This window comes from Pogona vitticeps, chromosome 4, assembly GCF_051106095.1.
Source record: "Pogona vitticeps strain Pit_001003342236 chromosome 4, PviZW2.1, whole genome shotgun sequence".
NCBI lineage: Eukaryota > Metazoa > Chordata > Lepidosauria > Squamata > Agamidae > Pogona > Pogona vitticeps.
This window is the reverse complement of record NC_135786.1, coordinates 190671225-190688348: the sequence shown is the minus strand read 5'-3', so window position 1 is coordinate 190688348 and position 17124 is coordinate 190671225. Positions and strand designations below refer to the sequence as shown.

General features: G+C 40.5%; 1 protein-coding gene across 2 annotated transcripts in view; it reads left to right on the top strand.

Moving 5' to 3' along the window:
• LOC144589316 (ras-related protein Rab-10-like) overlaps positions 1-17124 on the top strand; it is a 50142-nt gene that overhangs the window by 16916 nt on the left and 16102 nt on the right. For both annotated transcript variants that reach the window (XR_013545370.1, XM_078393693.1), the window contains exon 4: positions 4824-4913. Coding sequence is in view for 1 of the 2 variants with exons in the window: in XM_078393693.1 (XP_078249819.1) it covers positions 4824-4913 (90 nt within the window). In the remaining variant the exon portion in view is untranslated. The remainder of the gene's footprint in view (positions 1-4823; positions 4914-17124) is intronic.

Sequence of the window (17124 nt, the reverse complement as noted above, 5' to 3'; positions counted from 1 at the left end):
ATGCAGAATGCTGTGCCTTTCCACAGCGAGGAATGGATGTGATATGGCTGGGCAATATTCTTAGTCTGTCTCTCTTCTGTTCGGTCATTCCTGGGCTGGCAGTCCTGGAAATGCAGCTTTTCCTTCCAGGATCACCTTCATCTCAGGTTCTGTTCAACAAAGTGTTTGACCTAACTCCATCATAACACAACTAGAGGGTTACAGGATTGTGCGAATGATTGGTCAAACAGTTGGGCACCACGTGGTGCATATGGTTGTGCAACCTCTTATAAAACTAATTATATAATCCCTGTAATTTTCCTAATTACATGTTGGTTGAAACAAATCATTCCAGATATGTTAGCATGCAGCAAATAAAGTTTGTTTGTTTGTTTGTTTCTTGTCTTTGTAAATATATACACAGTATACCCATACAATGAAATTCACAGACACCAAGAGACCAGACACATGCACACACATAAAATTCTCCAAACACTCCCCACCCACTAAAAAATCCCCCAACACTCCCCACCCACTAAAAGTCCACACTAAAAATACAAACGTCTACACCGCAGGCCAAGTAACACAGTCCAACTAACTATTCACTACTGGTGGTCTTTAACCTCATTATTAAGTGCAATTATAGCTCTGGGATAAAAACTATTCAGAAAACATGTTGTCTAAAAAGTTTTGCCACACAGAGTCATTTTAAGAACATTTGAATTGTTACTTTTTTGGATACATGGGTTAATCTTTTTAAGGAACTAGTTGCAGTTTGTTAATGTAAAGCTACATTCAGATATGGTGATATCCTATGGATACAATCAAAATGGATCTCATAGATGTGATAGGATTCAGCTGTTAGCTTTGTAGATGCTCTGCATGACTTCAAAGGCTAAAGAAATGTCTTTGGGAAGTGCATAAGCAGAGTAGGCCTGTGCCTAGTGGAATTACTTGTACTTTTCCAATAGCAAATAATAACCAGTGAAATAATTTTCTTTTGAAAAGTAATGCCAGCACATTAGTTGCAATTCCAGACTCTGCAGTGACTGGTATACAGTGGACCCTCTACTTACGGAATTAATCCGTATTGGAACACTGGGTGCAGGTCGAAAAGTCTGTAGGTCAAGTCTCCATTGACCTACAATGCATTGAAAACCGATTAATCCCATAACTGGCCATTTTTGTTCCATTTTAGCTTTTTTTTCTAGTTTGTAGGTCGATTCTCCAGCTGCAAGTCGAACCTAAATTTTGCAGTCAGAGAAGTCTGTAACTCGAAGACTCTGTAAGTTGAGCCATCTGTAAGTCGAGTGTCCACTGTACAGAGGAATCCTGTCTCTGATCATAGAGGCTGATATAGCCATCAGGAATAGTTGCCACTAGCCATTTATAAGCCTTTTCCTCCACGAATTTTTAAAAACCCTGTTTTAAAGCTATCCAAATTGGTAGTATTTAACCTATTAGCTGTTGATGCCTCCATAGCACAACAGCATCTCTATAAATCTGTATTAGCCACAGTTGTAATTAGCCAGCAACTGCAATATTAAATAATAATGTAAACAAAACTGTATGCCAATTATGCTAATAATGTGCTAGGTCTGCAAATTCTGTTGTGGGGAAAACATTACTTCTCAAGGCAAGTTGAGAGAATGCTAGGGCTTTAATACTGATATAATTCTTCCTTTTCAAATGAAAGACATTTTAATACTCTGTGCTCATAATGCTGAACACAGCAGGTTTGAAGAAGACAAACAATATGTTTTCTACAAGAAAATAACTTCAAAATAAAAGTTTGTTCTCTGGATTTCATCTACAAGAGGGCAAACTTTCATTTATTTGTTTTTTAAAAACCTTATATCACATGTGTCGTCCGATGAACTCCATAGTGATAATAAGGCATTAAAATATGTAATTAAATTGAAAAATTGGTGATAAGGCAGCATCTAAAACATGCTGAGGACTAGAATATTGCTCAAATGAAAACATTTTAACCTAACACAGAGAAGGATGGTATAGTATCAAACATACTTGTAAAGACATGGTTGCACACGCTTACCCCCACCGCTAAAAGCCCCTTCTTCTTTGTTGTTGTTTAGTGCACTTCTGATAGTCCTTTTCCCTCACAAATTTAAATAGATAAATCTGATTTAAAAGGATGCATTTCAATCTATCTGTGGTCTAAAGTTGCTCTGAAGCTTAGTATGTATTTACAGAAATGAATTGTGGGGAATGATTACTTTGATAGACAAAGGCATTCTCACAAATGTGTTTACACTTTTAAATACTTTGCATATTAGAAAGAGGCACTTAATATTTGGGTAGTGGTTTACAGGAAAGTAAAGTGTTAGATCAATAAAAACCAAATCAGATGCATAAAACATTGTGTACAGTTTGGACCTTCGTATATCTCTGCTTCTTGACCGATCCATTTGAGACTCTATACATAATCAATTTTTTTGTGTACTGATGTTCATGTTATTGAACTGCTCCTCCTTGTGGCCAAAGATCTCAAAGGATCCAAACTAAGAACTGGTTATTGTTAACATGTTCAGAGCTGTACAAGCAGTTCTCTATAATGACCATAAGAGATCTGTATAAGTAACCAGCAATAGATTTCTCAGACTAACATTAATTGTTTGAAATTTGCAGAGATGACACAAGAAGAGATGCCAGTCACCATTTTAAGATTACATTTAAAACTTAAAACTATGCATCAAAACAATTTTATGGGGAAAGTTTGTTTAATCATTGTCTTCTGTGCTTTTTGTGATTAGTTTGGAAGAACAGCTATTAGTTTTCCGAAAGTGAAACAATGGCTCCTCCTGAGAGGTGTTTTTTTAGAGAGCATGCATTACCTTTTTAATCTTATGTCAAATGCTATTTAGGAAGCATGTAAATAGGTAGTGTTATCCAATTAAACTGACATGATTAAGTGTTTTCCTTGTCTATTTAGGAACTTATGAATATAATTTTATGTAGGAGAACCACTGACCTTAATGAGTAAAGCTCCAGTGCCTACTGAAACAACCAGCATTTTGGTCTATTAATCCAGGTTAGATTGATTCATTATTTCAGACTTGTACGTGGTACTCTTATAATGAGCTTACTGCATTTTAGAGACTGCATTATCCTGAACATCAGCTGCAGTTATGAAATGAGATTAGTTGAGTGGATTAAAAAGATGAAATGACGGCCCTTAATTGTAAGTCTTGCCTGCTGCTAAAATAAAGCAGTGTTGCTATGAGTGTGGATGTAGACTAGCAACAAAAACAATTCTACTGATTTTTCATGAATAAAGTTCTTGTTCCTTTTGGTCCTTTTTTTGTGTGTGATGGTCTAATGCTTTATTCTTTGGTAAAAGTTCACAGTGTTTTTATCCAAAGGTTGCTCGATTAAACCAAATCAAACTATTCTGACTGGACCTCTCTCTCTCTTTTCTTTCTTTCTTTTTTAAATCACTCATTTCTTGGCCAAGAATTTGCAGCCATTTTGTGGTTATGAGTGTGGACATTATTTGTTCTCTTGGAATTGGACATGATGATCAATTCAATTTTTAAGTTATTAAATTGATTGGTTCTAAAATGCCTTGTGCTAAAAGTATGGAACCAGTGTTACATGAAGTTTCTGCTTACTCTCTCTGTCTGTATCTACTCACTCCACTGAGAGTGATATATGTTGTAATTTCAAATACCCCCCCAGCTTTCCAAAGCATCCTAAGGATGGAAAAACCCCATTCCATGAATGATCATGGTTCTCGGGATTCAATGTGTTAGCTGTCACTCCGCTTCTAGTATGCACAAACTTGTAAATGCCAGAATCTGATTCAGGATTATTTGTTCCAATATAAACTTCAAGCTCGGAATTTGTTGGAGACAACATCTTTTTATAGCTGCCGAGCCTGGCTTCCTACCTTGTATTTATTATTATATATTTATTTAAAATATTTATACTATATATTTTTTTCCTCTAGAGGACTCAGATTTTGCATCCCTTACTGCTAACCTTGGTGGGATGTGGTGGCGCTGCGGGCTAAACCGCAGAAGCCTGTGCTGCAGGGTCAGAAGACCAAGCAGTCGTAAGATCGAATCCACGCGACGGAGGGAGTGCCCGTCACTTTGTCCCAGCTCCCGCCAACCTAGCGGTTCGAAAGCATGCAAATGCGAGTAGATTAATAGGGACCACCTCGGTGGGAAGGTAACGGTGTTCCGTGTCTAAGTCGCACTGGCCATGTGACCATGGAAGATTGTCTTCAGACAAAATGCTGGCTCTATGGCTTGGAAAATGGGATGAGCACCGCCCACTAGAGTCAAACACGACTGTACAAAAATTGTCAAGGGGAACCTTTAACCTTTAACCTTTTAACTGCTAACCTTTACTGCTAGCTCCTTGATATGCATGACTTTGTTAGATCTCAGTCTGTTTTGTAGATTTTGCCCTGGGCTTGTCAAGGAGCAGAACCAGCACAAATTGAACCAAACAGAGTACAAATTGCTCTGGACTTTTTTTATTACAGCAAATTTAACATGCAGAAGCTAGCTGTGTGAAATCTGACAGGTTTACTACACCTTTTTGTATCTATTATATATCGGAATTTCATGAAAAATCAGTGCAAAACCAAAAATGCTGTAGTTTTTCAACATTAGTCAATGGCAGGCTTGTAAACTAACTTGGATCCGGGTCACTAATCAAATTGGATGGGGCATGGATCATTCCAGACCAGATTATGATCCATTCCAAAGCCTGAAATTGGATTCTGAATGAAACTGGTGACATATCCCTAACCTTGATTGCTGCTTCTTGCATTTCACTGTAATGATATATATTAATGTTTGTTTTTTTCACAGAAAGCAGAAGAAAATGTAGAAATAATTCTTTTGGGTAACAAGTGTGATAAAGAGATGGATCGAGTAATCCCAAAAAACACAGGGGAGAAGGTATGCATAGATCACAGGTTCATTGTTTTATTCCTTAAGAACATGTGGGTGGACATTGTAAAAACAATTTCTGTAACAGGATCATGAACTGCATTTTTAAAAATGATATATTTTTGCAGAAGACTAGCGTGTTCCAGTAAAAGCTTAAACATGGTAAAGAACCAGCTATATGTTTAGAATATTGCTTGGCTAACTTTAGCAATAACACTAGTTAGGGAAGCTACTTATTCTACCCTTGACACTGTGATTCTGATACTGTCCTAAGTAAAAGCAAAAAAACAATTGGACTGCTTATGTATTGTCCCATTGTGCTTAAAGCACTCTGTGGGCAGTTTTCTGTCCCAATTATGCAGGCCACACTTTGTTGTCCCAGCGAGTTGAGCACTTAGTTTACCAATCTCAGAAGAACGGAAGGCTGAGCTGGCTACCTCAGCTGTTCAGGATTGATGCAAAATTTAAAATAGAACATTTTGCTAACAGATGTAAATGCATAAACTGTACTAAAGTATTATGAAACACTTTGTCTGCATGCATCTTTTCAAGCCTTGTAAAGCAGCATTTCTTTCACAAGAAGTGGCCCATTAAGTATTGCCTTTCATTATATAATGTCCAGAGCCTCATTGAACATTTATGCATGCATAAGCTACGTGGCCATGGCTCTTCAAACCTTTCCCTCTGAGGAAGGCAAAGCCAAACCATTGTAGAAAGACACCACCATTCAGTCATGCTGCAAAGAATGGAGAGGCAAACAGAAGTTCAGGACAGCAGCACAACTCTTTGGTTTTGATTGAAAATGGCACCATAATGAAAGTCCCTGCTCATTCTCTGGTTACCTTTACAACCATGAACTCTGAAAGGTGCACCCTCACTAACGCTTATAACCCAGCAACAGTCGATACTTCAGAAAACACCTCAGTAAATCCTCACAGTCTGTGTCGCACTACAGCAGTAACAGATTCTGACAAATTCAACATTCTGGTCTCATCCAATCTACTGCAGACATTCCTGACTCTGCAACATGTAATACAACATTAAATTCAAGAGTAACTAGCCTTTACTGGCTCTCCTCCAAAACTTATTGCGACATCCAATTTGGCTAGGGTTCCAATGGAATCACAGTCTCACTCATTATGACCTGAAAGTTTAATGGGTTATTTTAGGGAACCCTGGATACTGAGCTGATTAGAAATTGCAGTCTCATCAGTCTGAGCAAAACTGGGGCTAGTCAACAAGTGGCTGAGGACTAGAGAGCACATGTTTTTCTTGAGCTACATGAATTATGCTTACAACAGCTCTTCCCCCCCCCAAGCTATTAGCATGCAGATAAGAACTAGCATCATGAATGTCTGCAGTTTTCTAGAATGTAGTGGTGAATCAGAGAAAATCTCCTAGGGAGATTAAAGACAAGTGCCTCTAATTCAGAAGAACTGTATATTATTTTGTGGAATATTGTTGGTTGGAAAAACAAATCTAGGGGCTCCAGTTTCATTTGCTTTTAAGGACAATTGATATTCTAGTATTACAAGGTATCTGGGGTTACAAACCCATTAGGGTATCTGGTTTTCAGTCTGTAATTCTGAGTGCCCTTCACAATAAATCTAGAGGCAGACTCAGTGCTGGTCCGGCATGCCTGGTCTTGTTAGCTCTGGAATGTAGCTATTATTGATCTCCCAGCTTGCAAGCATTTAGGGTTATCTGACTTAATTGAGTTTGGGAGTTTTAAACTCCTTGCATTCTGTTTATACTTGTTTCCCATGGTTCAGAAGGATAAACTCAAATTTGTTTTTTCAACACTGGAGGAATGTTTTTAACACAAGTGAACTATGCTAAAGCAAAATGGAACCCTTCATTCACTTGCAACTTTTAGAGACTCTTAAACCAACAGTATTTCACAAGAACAGACACTATCTACATTACATAATATCCAGAATTGCACTGGCATTTTATGCACACATAAGTGAAATCTCTAAGTCATAGCACTGAATTGCCACTAATTAACTGGATGCCAGTTGCATCCTTGGTCACCTGCTCATTAACAACCAAGAATGCAACTGACAGCTTGTTAATTTGTTGCAATTTACTGCACAGTTTGGGGACTCTTCCGAGAGCCTTGTCTTAAGGCACATTGTCAGTGAAATTCTGGACATTATGTAATGTGATCTCATAAGAGTCCCTCTGTGCTGAAGAGAGAGGGTGAAAAACAGAGAGAAAATAAGCTGTAGTTCTGTTGCTTTTTCCCTTTTGAATAGTTTGTTTATTTGCTGTACATGTTGGGATGACATTTGTTGTACAGTCAGTCCTGTACCTGGGGTGGGCTCCTCAGCTCTTGAAGCTAGGATAAGCAGCTTCCAGAAGTTACTGGGCTATACAAATCAGGTAATTCCTCACCGTTGTCTCTACTGGCTAGGACTTATGAGAGTAGCCTACCCTTGCCTTAGTGGTTCCCAGCTGCTGATTTTAAACCATTAGAACAAGTAGAAATGACGTTTGCAATGAAACCAGTCCAGGAAACAAAATTTAGTAGGTTATGGCCAATGTTTTTATTTATAAAATGAAACCTCTGTCTATATAATTCTCATTTCATATAAACAGTTTTTCTTCAGATCCCCATTTCCTAATTCCTAAAGAGGAGGTCTACAAAATGTATTGGGAAAAAATTAGGAGTTCCTTCTCATGTTTAGGCTTATTAAATAAAGCCATAACTTATTTGTTCACAAAAACTCCTTCTGCTGAATAGCACACCTAACTTACAGTGCAAGCCTGTACATGTTTACATTGTGGTCACACCCGTTGACTACAATGGGGCTTACCTGCATATTCATACTGAGGAGGCAGCTTCTTTCGGACTGTGTACAAAAGCAGTATTTTGACTTCCAGATTTTCATCAATTATGCCCTTACTGCTGCAGTTCCCCACACCCACGTTAGTCTGTTCAGGAGAGATCCCTAATTGTTAATGCATGGGTTTTTTGCAGGATTGCAAATGGAATGAGAAAGCTGTGTTCTATGAACAAAACTCCATTCCATCCATGTAAGGGAAAAGCAGGAGGCACAGAAGGCCCTTACTTAGCAATTACTCCAAGCTTTCACAATGAGAGAGGGCAGCAAGCCAATGATCTGAAGCCTATCAGATATCATTTCTTTGAATGCAACTGTTCCAAATTTCAGTACAATGGTGCCTTGCAAAACAAATGCCTCGCAGGATGAAAAACCCACAAGACGAATGGTTTTGGTGATGGGGTTGATGACTCGCAAGACAAATGTTTTCAGGGGGTTTTTTTTATTTGTTTAAATCTCAACCGTTAATACCCAGGATGCATTGTGCATTGTGCCGGGAGATTTAAAAAGCCTCCTTAATGCAACCTGGGTTCACTTTTCCATATGCAGTTCCAAGGTTGACTTCAAGGGGAGCAACTGTAGTCTGTGTTGTGGGTGCATCCTGTGTTTGGTGTGGTCTGTGTTGTGGAGGCATCCTGTCTTTGGAGAAGTTGGTGTGGTCTGTGTGGACGCACCCTGTCTTTGGAGAAACTGAATGTTTTCAGAACTTTTGGGCCAGCAAAAGGTAGGGTGTGCATTTGTTCTTCTGTGTTGGTGGGGGTGTGTGTTATGCCAATTTTATTTTATTTTATTTTTGGTAAGTTGCAGAGGAAAGGTATGGGGCTTAGCTTGTGCTGGGAGTATTATGCCATTTTTTTTTGTAAGTTGCATAGGAAAGGTAGGAGGCTTAGCTTGTGCTGGGGGGTGTTATGGCACTTGTTTGTCCAGGGCAATTTTGGCCAGGGGTCGGAAGGTGTGTGGGAACGGGTGTGGGAAGTGGATATGAAGCACTGCCTTTTGTTTTTGTGAACGTATCAGCTGTGCTGACACAGGCCCCAAGAAGGCTGTTTCTGCAGAGGCCTGGAAGATGACAAAGGAGAAGATTACTCTAGAGATGAAGAAGGAGATAATCAGGAAACACGATGGAGGCATGCGAGTGATAGACCTCGCCAGGGAATACCGGAGGAATCCATCCACCATCGGTACCATCCTTAAGATGAGGGAGAAGATCCTTGCAACAAATGTAACCAAGGGAGTCACCAGGATCGTGAAGAACCGGCCAGCTGTTCTGGAAGAGGTGGAGAAGTTGCTGCTCATCTGGATGCAAGAGAAGCAGCGTTCAGGGGACACAGTGACTGAGGATGTCATTTGTGAGAAGGCCAAGGCCTTGTATGCAGACCTCGTGCAGCAAGAGCCAGGAATCTCAGCTGAGCCAGAAGACTTCAAGGCAAGCAGGAGCTGGTTTGAACGCTTCAGAACCAGATCTGGAATCCACAGCGTGGTCAGGCATGGAGAGGCTGCCAGTTCCGATGTTCCTGCGGCTGAGGACTTTGCCACGGAGTTCCTGGAGGTTGTGACTACACAGGGCTACCTTCCACAGCAGGTCTTAATTCTGCTTGGCACAACCTGTGGCCAGACTGTGTGGCAACAAGTGACTCAGATGTTTCTGCACCTGCACCAGAGTCAACAGTGATGGAGGACATTGTTGCCTTGGAGAGGACCATGGGCCTTGAGGTCACAGAGGAGGACATCTGTGAACTGGTGGAGGGTCATGACCAGGAGCTGTCCACCCAGGAGCTGGTCGAACTGTAGGCAGAGGCTATGGAGAGGCAGGCCTCTTTGGAAGAAGAGCCAGGTGAGGAAGAGCTGTCCACCATTAAACTGAAGGAGCTCTTAGAACGGTGGCAAAACATGCAGACTCAAGCACAGCTGTACCACCCAGACAAGGCTCTGGCACATGACCTTTCAAACACATATGATGAAAGGATCATGTCCCCTTTCAGAGGGATGCTGAAAAGACAGCAGAAGCAGCTGATCATGGAGAGGTTCCTCACAAAGAGGTCGAGACAGGAAGAAGAACCTGCTGCTTCTACCAGCGGTGCCCAGTGGCCTTCTTCCTCCTCCTCGTCCTCCTAGAAGCCTTCAGGTCAAGGCTTAAAGCCTTCTCCCAGTTGACCATCGTTCTTGCCATCGCCAGAGAGACCCTCTGCAGCTCTGGGAACATAAAAGACTGCTGCTGTGATGTGGAGACAGTTCTGTCTGCCTCCAGTTTCCTGACTTAAAACACTGGTCCTGGTGGTTTAGAGACTTCAAGCCTCACTTTTTCACTTTAAAATGTGAAATGTAAAAAGTTTCTGTAACTGTTGGTTTCTGTATGTTTACGTGCCTTGGAAATGCACTTTCTGAAGAGTTTTGTACAATCCAAGGACTGCTAGTGACTGTTTCTGTTCAGTTTCAGTGAAGGCAGATGTTCCTGCCTCATGTTTACTGATTTTTAAATGCTTTTCTATGATGTTTAAAAAGTTAAAGTTTTTTGATTGAAATTTTTGAAATCATCTGCACAATATGTATGGCTTTAAAGAGCACTTAATAGACTGTTTGTAAACCAAGTTTGACTTTGTTGTGACATTAATTAGATTTCAGTGCATTCCTATGGGAAAATGTGTTTCGCAAGATGAATTTTTCGCAAGACATTAACCGCGGAATGAATTAAATTCATCTTGCGAGGCACCACTGTAGTTACAATGTAACTGTTTTCCACCTGGATTTTGTGTCCAGCCATATGAAACTACTGTAACACCAGGCACCCAATATGTCTGTGTTTGAGAGTGGATTCTTGCTACAAAGCACAGGCTGAATGTGGTAAGATCAGTGCTGTCCATGGGATTAATGTTCCAAATGGCATGTCTTAAAAATAGATGTCTTTTAGAATCATAATCCCTTTTTGCATATGCTGTGTCATTCCAGATGCACCTGGAATATATACAAACATAGAATTTCATTTGACCTCCAGATGTAAATAATTAGGCTTCCTGTAGAAAGTCTATTACTTTTCCTGAAATATAATTTGTTGTCTGGGAACTAAAAGCTATCATGATGAATATTCACAAGGGGGCAGTGTTGAGGTAGCGCACATTTTGGCTTCTGAGTATTCCAGTTTGCTTCAGTTAATAGAGTAATTTTCTGCTGGAGAGATGAATCCATTTCCTCCAATCATTGATCAGCTTCCTGTTTAAATTTTGTGCTCTAAACACCCTTTATATTCTTTTGTCAAATATGAGTGTTCCTGTTTTCTTTTTGTTGGCAAAACTATTGTAAGAACGAATATAGGCTGATATTATCCACTTTCTCTAATTCTATCCACAATCAAATTATAACGGTATAATTTTAGCTGTATGGTACACAGTGTGGTATAATGGATAGAATGATGGACTCAGGAGGCCTGGGTTCAAATCCCCACTCAACCATGGAAACTCAGTGGGGATGTAGAACAGGTAAAACCACTCCTTCAAATATCTCACTTACTTTGAAAGCCCCATTAGGATTGTTATAAAGCAGTTCTGACTTGTAGGCACACAACAACAGTATTAGTTGCAGTAATGAAGAATGTTTTGTTGCTTCTTAGTGAGTCCAGGCAATATGTGTGGAAGCCATATCCGGAGACAGAAGTTACATTTTGAGAAGTGCTAATTCCTTCACTAATCTGATTTAGGCACCCTGAAACTGTCCTTCTGCTCTCTCTTGGCAGCTGCCCCCAACACAGCTCGAATTGTAGATGAAGCAGGTAGACTGAATTGCTCTGTGCTAAGTAAACTAAGAAGGATGTTTCAGGTATACCTAAACTTTACTGGTAGCTAGAGTTGAGTGATTTTAAACCATTATTCTAATCACCTATCATTTTAGCCCTATTCAAGCATTATGCCTGAAGTCACTGAGAGATATAAATGAGTGGCGAAGACATGGGAGACATGTTAGCTCCCCCATCTCTCCCCAAGAAATGAGCCATACCTTTTCATATTCAGTGTGAAAGCCAAGGAAAACAGCATGCAAACACATTCAGTGCATGTACACAGAGAACTTACATGATCTCAAGACTTGCCTCATCACAGGAGTTCTGTAGTCATGTTCAGCCAAATGAAGTTCAAACTCCTCTTAAGACCCTGGACTGATTGAGTAGGGCATGGGGGGGTTACATTAATACCCTTGTCCCATCACCCATTTAGCCCTGTCCACACTTTCAGGCATAATGCCTGAACAAAGCCTACTGTACATAGCCTAGTAAGAATTAGAAATCCAAGTGCACATACTCAGGCAGGCTTTGCTTTCTTCCTCATTTGACATTCTTAAAATTTTGGGATAATTGTGGATGTTCTTATTCAGTTAAAGACTTATGGCTTCCTTGGATGCAACTTTCATCTTTGCTTTTCATGGCATCTCATTTGTAGGAATGAGTAGGTGTGGCGTCCGCCCAGGTCATGGACATTAATGTGATATCTGCATAGACCAATGGGAGTACTGGAGGGAAGGAGTCATGAGATATAAGAGACTCAGCAGGAGGAGGGGGAGTTTGAGTTGAGGGAGATTGAGAGTTTAGAGAGTTTGGAGAGTTTGGGGAGTGTGAGCGGGAGAGTGGTGGTTGAGAGTGGATGAAGGAGGACATTTGTTTAAGAGTTAACAACATGGCTTGAACTATCATCATCTGTAACAATAAACAATTTATATTTGGTGCTTTTAAAAATGACACATGGCCTGGACCTCTGTGATTAATAATAAATAATGTTGATGTAATCAACTGGTGGCAGCTGAAAGACATGTAGTGTTAGCTCTTAGTTTGGTGAAACAATCAGGGGCCACATGGGATCGTGACAGTAGGCTTCATTCAAACATAAGGAAAAAAACATGGTGCTGTGAGACTCACCCTTAGATCTGCATGCATCCTGCTCCTTTCTTCTCCTCATTCAAGTCCACAGGGAGAGATGCAAACCACAGTTCTGCTTGATATCTACACCATTTTTCAAAACCCTGGTTTGAGAACAAGCCGTTATCCAAAGCCACCTTTTAATCCTGCCTTGTTCTCAATAACGTAATCTACAATAGCCAGTTTTTGTGATTTCAGATGTGATAGGAAACGATCTTCAGTTGATAATTCAACATGGAGACTTTGGTATCATTTTCTCATCATGAAATAGGACGAAATTGAATAGGAAACCTATGGGTTGCTGTGCATCTAGTTCAGGAGTGGGCAGTATATACCCTTGAGTCATACATCACACTCAGGAACACAGATGCACTCCCTCCACATCCCTCTCCCCCAGGCTGCCCAAAGTGTTTTGAAAAATGGCCGCTAGAGGGCAAAAGGGGGCTTTTTTTCTAACTCAGCCATTTTTGTAGGAAATATTTGGGGTGTAGGGGTCATGGGAGCAGACGCCCATCCTCCAAGATGCAAGGGAAGTTATATGTGGATCTCCAGTGTTGAAAATTGCATATATTGGAGGTCTGGCTATGCATGAATTCTGGAACAAAGCATGACTTTAGGGGACTAAAATGTGCTGTCTGTAGATAACAAGAGGTAGATAACAAGAGCTCCTTTACATTTTGGCCAATTATTAGAAGATGGTAAAGTGATAAGAATTACATTTTGAACAGCAAAAAGCTGCAGTTAGTTCATTTTAAACTACTATCTTTGGTTCCTTTTTTATTTTTACTCTGGGGTAAAAATGGAACAAACATACAAACAAACAAACAAACACTTCCACTGACATGCCTCCAAAGAAGAGCTTTTAATAAAAATGCACTGATATTACCTGACTTTTAAACACAATACAAAACTTGTGTTCTTATTACAGCAATCTCTTCTTTGACTTTAAGATGTTGCATTCCAGCTGTGCTATTAAAAAGAGAGATCCAGATCTTCAGTTTAGCTCCATAGCCAAGCAACAAATAAATATGTCAGATTGATACACATTCTGGATGCTGTTATGACCAGACATGCTTGTTTAGGTGTTCGCTGTAAAACTCTATCATTGTTCGATAGCTTGAGGCAAACCAGAGACAAGAGGAAAATATTTTCTGATTGTTTATGTCTGTGGCTTCTTTTTCTCTAAAGCACTGCGTTTGTCACTACTGCTTGCAACATGTTTATTTTGGTAAATCATCATGCAAGCTCTATGTCCAAGCTTTGAGAGAATCTTCCACATTCCCTTGTTTAAAAATACAAAATATCTGACATGTGGTGTGTGGGTGTTAGAAATATAAAAGGCTAGACAAAAATGTTATTGTTCAGCCAAAAACACCAAGCAACATTTTCCAGTTTTAAAAAATGTTTTTGGTTACTCATTCCTTTCTTTACAGACTTACGTATCCTAATATCTACCTCATCCGTTTTCTATTTCTATTATTTCTTGTTATTAATATTATTATTAATTATACCTTTATTCCTCTTTCTAACCTTTCTTTTTGCTCAGCATTTAAAAAAAGTTGACTTAAGTTACTTATTGTTTTTCCGGGATTAATCCTTCCAAAGTGGTTTGCCATTAATTGACATTGTTTCCTCATAGATTCCTCCGCCTGTGTAGGCATTATCCCTGTTTCAATTCCCCAAGTCTTGTTTTGCTTTTTTGTCTTTGCTTTCATTCCTGTCTCCCTTTCTTAGCTCAATATGGCCACTGCATTCAAAAGCCTTGCTGCATTATTAAGACACTAATGCTTGCCTTCATCAGTTTTCCTATCCTTTCTCCCTCCCCCTGCTTCCTAAAATAGGTTTTTGCTGTATGGCGACTGTAGTCCTGCAAGAAAGCAGGAAATTTCATGAATCAGAAGTTAGCTCTCAAAACTTTGTTCTAGAAAATTTCCCAATATGATTCATTAAAACATTTGTTTCCCCTTGGCTTAGTCCAATTGACATAAATAATCCAAGCTTTTTCATTTGTTCTGTATACTCAGCTATAGAAGCCAGAGAAAACCAGTAATTACAGAGGCTCAAATAGCTATACATTCTATGCTTTCCCACACAGACACACACTAACTGGAGGAAAGACATCTACTAGAGAGTTGTGCTAGATACTGGGGAAATGATTAAATTTGCTGTTCAGAAAAGTGTTCTTTCTTTTTCAATTTCTTTGACATTTTCCAACATCTTACCATAGAAGTTACATGCTTGAAAGCATGCATGACGGTCAACACTGCAAGCTGAAAGTTTTAAAAAATTCATATAGGTTGATTATATTTTTCCTATTAAATAAAAATCCACCAAGTTTATTGTACAACAGCTATAACCTGAGGAGGAGCCTTTTTATATTAAAAAAAATGCCACTGTGATGGTTTTAGGTAAAAACCGAATACTTTTGAGAATAAAGAAACATCATTTTTAATGCAAGTATTTCAGCACGCAATTGGGACTGGACATCTATGAAGTTGCACATGCAGTACCACCTTTAGGGGTTCAGGTGGCAGTGGATGCTGGGAGTTGGGAGGGAGTAGACAAAATGTTAGATGAATTGTGCTGGGGAGTGTGGACTTCAACAAATGGCTTAAGATGCCAGGTCCTGCTACCAGGCATCTAAGGGATGGTTGCCCATGATGGAAGCTCAGTGTTAAAATAATGAGAGCCATCTTATTTGGGGTACAAAAACAAATGGAAGTACTAGATATGCTTCTGAAAATCTGCAAGTAAAGAATGGATCCACTAATGTTTGACATGGTAACTTATTCAGTTAGGCATCCTTCAGTCTCAAAAGACTATGGTGACGTGCTCTGTATGGAGGACTTGGAACAGCGTCTAGTGTGGCTGAAGCGGCCAATTCGAGAGTGACAATCTCTTCCACACTGAAGACAAATCCAATCTGTCCCCTGTCCAGCTCCCTGGTTTTGCTGCTTTTGTGACTTCCTCTTTGCCTCAACCTGTTGGATAAGGGTCTCTTCAAATTGGAAGAAGCCATGATGCACTGCCTGCCTCCAGGCTGAATGGTCAGATGTCAGGGTTTCCCATCTGTTGAGGTCTATTCCTAAGACCTTCAGATCCCGCTTGCAGATATCCTTGTATTGCAGCTGTGGTGTCCCTCTGGGGCGATTTCCCTGCACTAATTCTCCATACAGGAGATCCTTTGAGATCCGACCATCAGCCATTCTCACGACGTGCCCAAGCCAAAGTAGACGTCGCTGTTTCAGTAATGTATACATGCTGAATATTCCAGCTCGTTCTAGGACTACTCTGTTTGGAACTTTGTCCTGCCAGGTGATGCCAAAAATCCGTCGGAGGCAACGCATATGGAAGGTGTTCAGCTTCCTCTCCTGCCGTGCACAAAGGGTCCAGGACTCACTGCAGTACAGGAGTGTGCTCAGGACACAGGCTCTATAGACCTGGATCTTGGTATGTGTCATCAGCTTCTTATTGAGCCATACTCTCTTTGTTAGTCTAGAGAACATGGCAGCTGCTTTGCCAATGCGTTTATCCAGCTCGACATCCAGGGACGGTTGAGCCAAGGTACACAAAGTCATGAACAACCTCCAATTCTTGTGTGGAGATGGTAATAGAAGGAGGTGAGTCCACGCCCTGGCCCATGACTTGTGTTTTCTTCAAGCTGATTGTTAGTCCAAAGTCTTGGCAGGCCTTGCTGAAACGATTCATGAGTTGTTCGAGGTCTTCAGCAGAGTGGGCAACAATGGCTGCATCATCTGCGAAGAGGAAGTCCCGCATGCATTTCAGCTGGACTTTGGTCTTTGCTCTCAATCTGGAGAGATTAAAGAGCTTTCCATCTGATCTAGTCCGGAGATAGACACCTGTTGCAGTTCCAAAGGCATGCCTCAGCATGACAGCAAAATATCCCAAAAAGGGTTGGTGCGAGGACACAGCCCTGTTTCACTCCGCTTCGGATGTCAAAGGGATCTGATGTTGAGCTGTCAAAAACTACAGTGCCTTTCATTCCCTCATGGAAGGATCTGATGATGTTAAAGAGACGAGGTGGACATCCAATCTTGGGAAGTATTTTAAAAAGGCCATCCCTGCTAACCAAGTCAAATGCTTTTGTAAGGTCTATGAAGGCCACTAAGAGTGGCTGTTGTTGTTCCCTGCATTTCTCCTGCAATTGTCAGAGGGAGCATACCATGTCAGTGGTGCATCTATTAGCTCGAAATCCACACTGTGATTCTGGATAGACTCTGTCTGCACCTGGAGCCTCTTCAGCACCACACGGGCAAGCAGCTTCCCTACAACGCTAAGAAGAGAGATGCCAAGGTAGTTATTGCAGTCACCCCTGTCTCCTTTGTTCTTGTACAATGTGACGATGTTTGCATCCTTCATGTCCTGTGGTACTCCACCTTCCCTCCAGCAGAGACAAAAGATTTCATACAGTTCAGTGGTGATGATCTCCTTACCGCATTTCAGCACTTCAACAGGG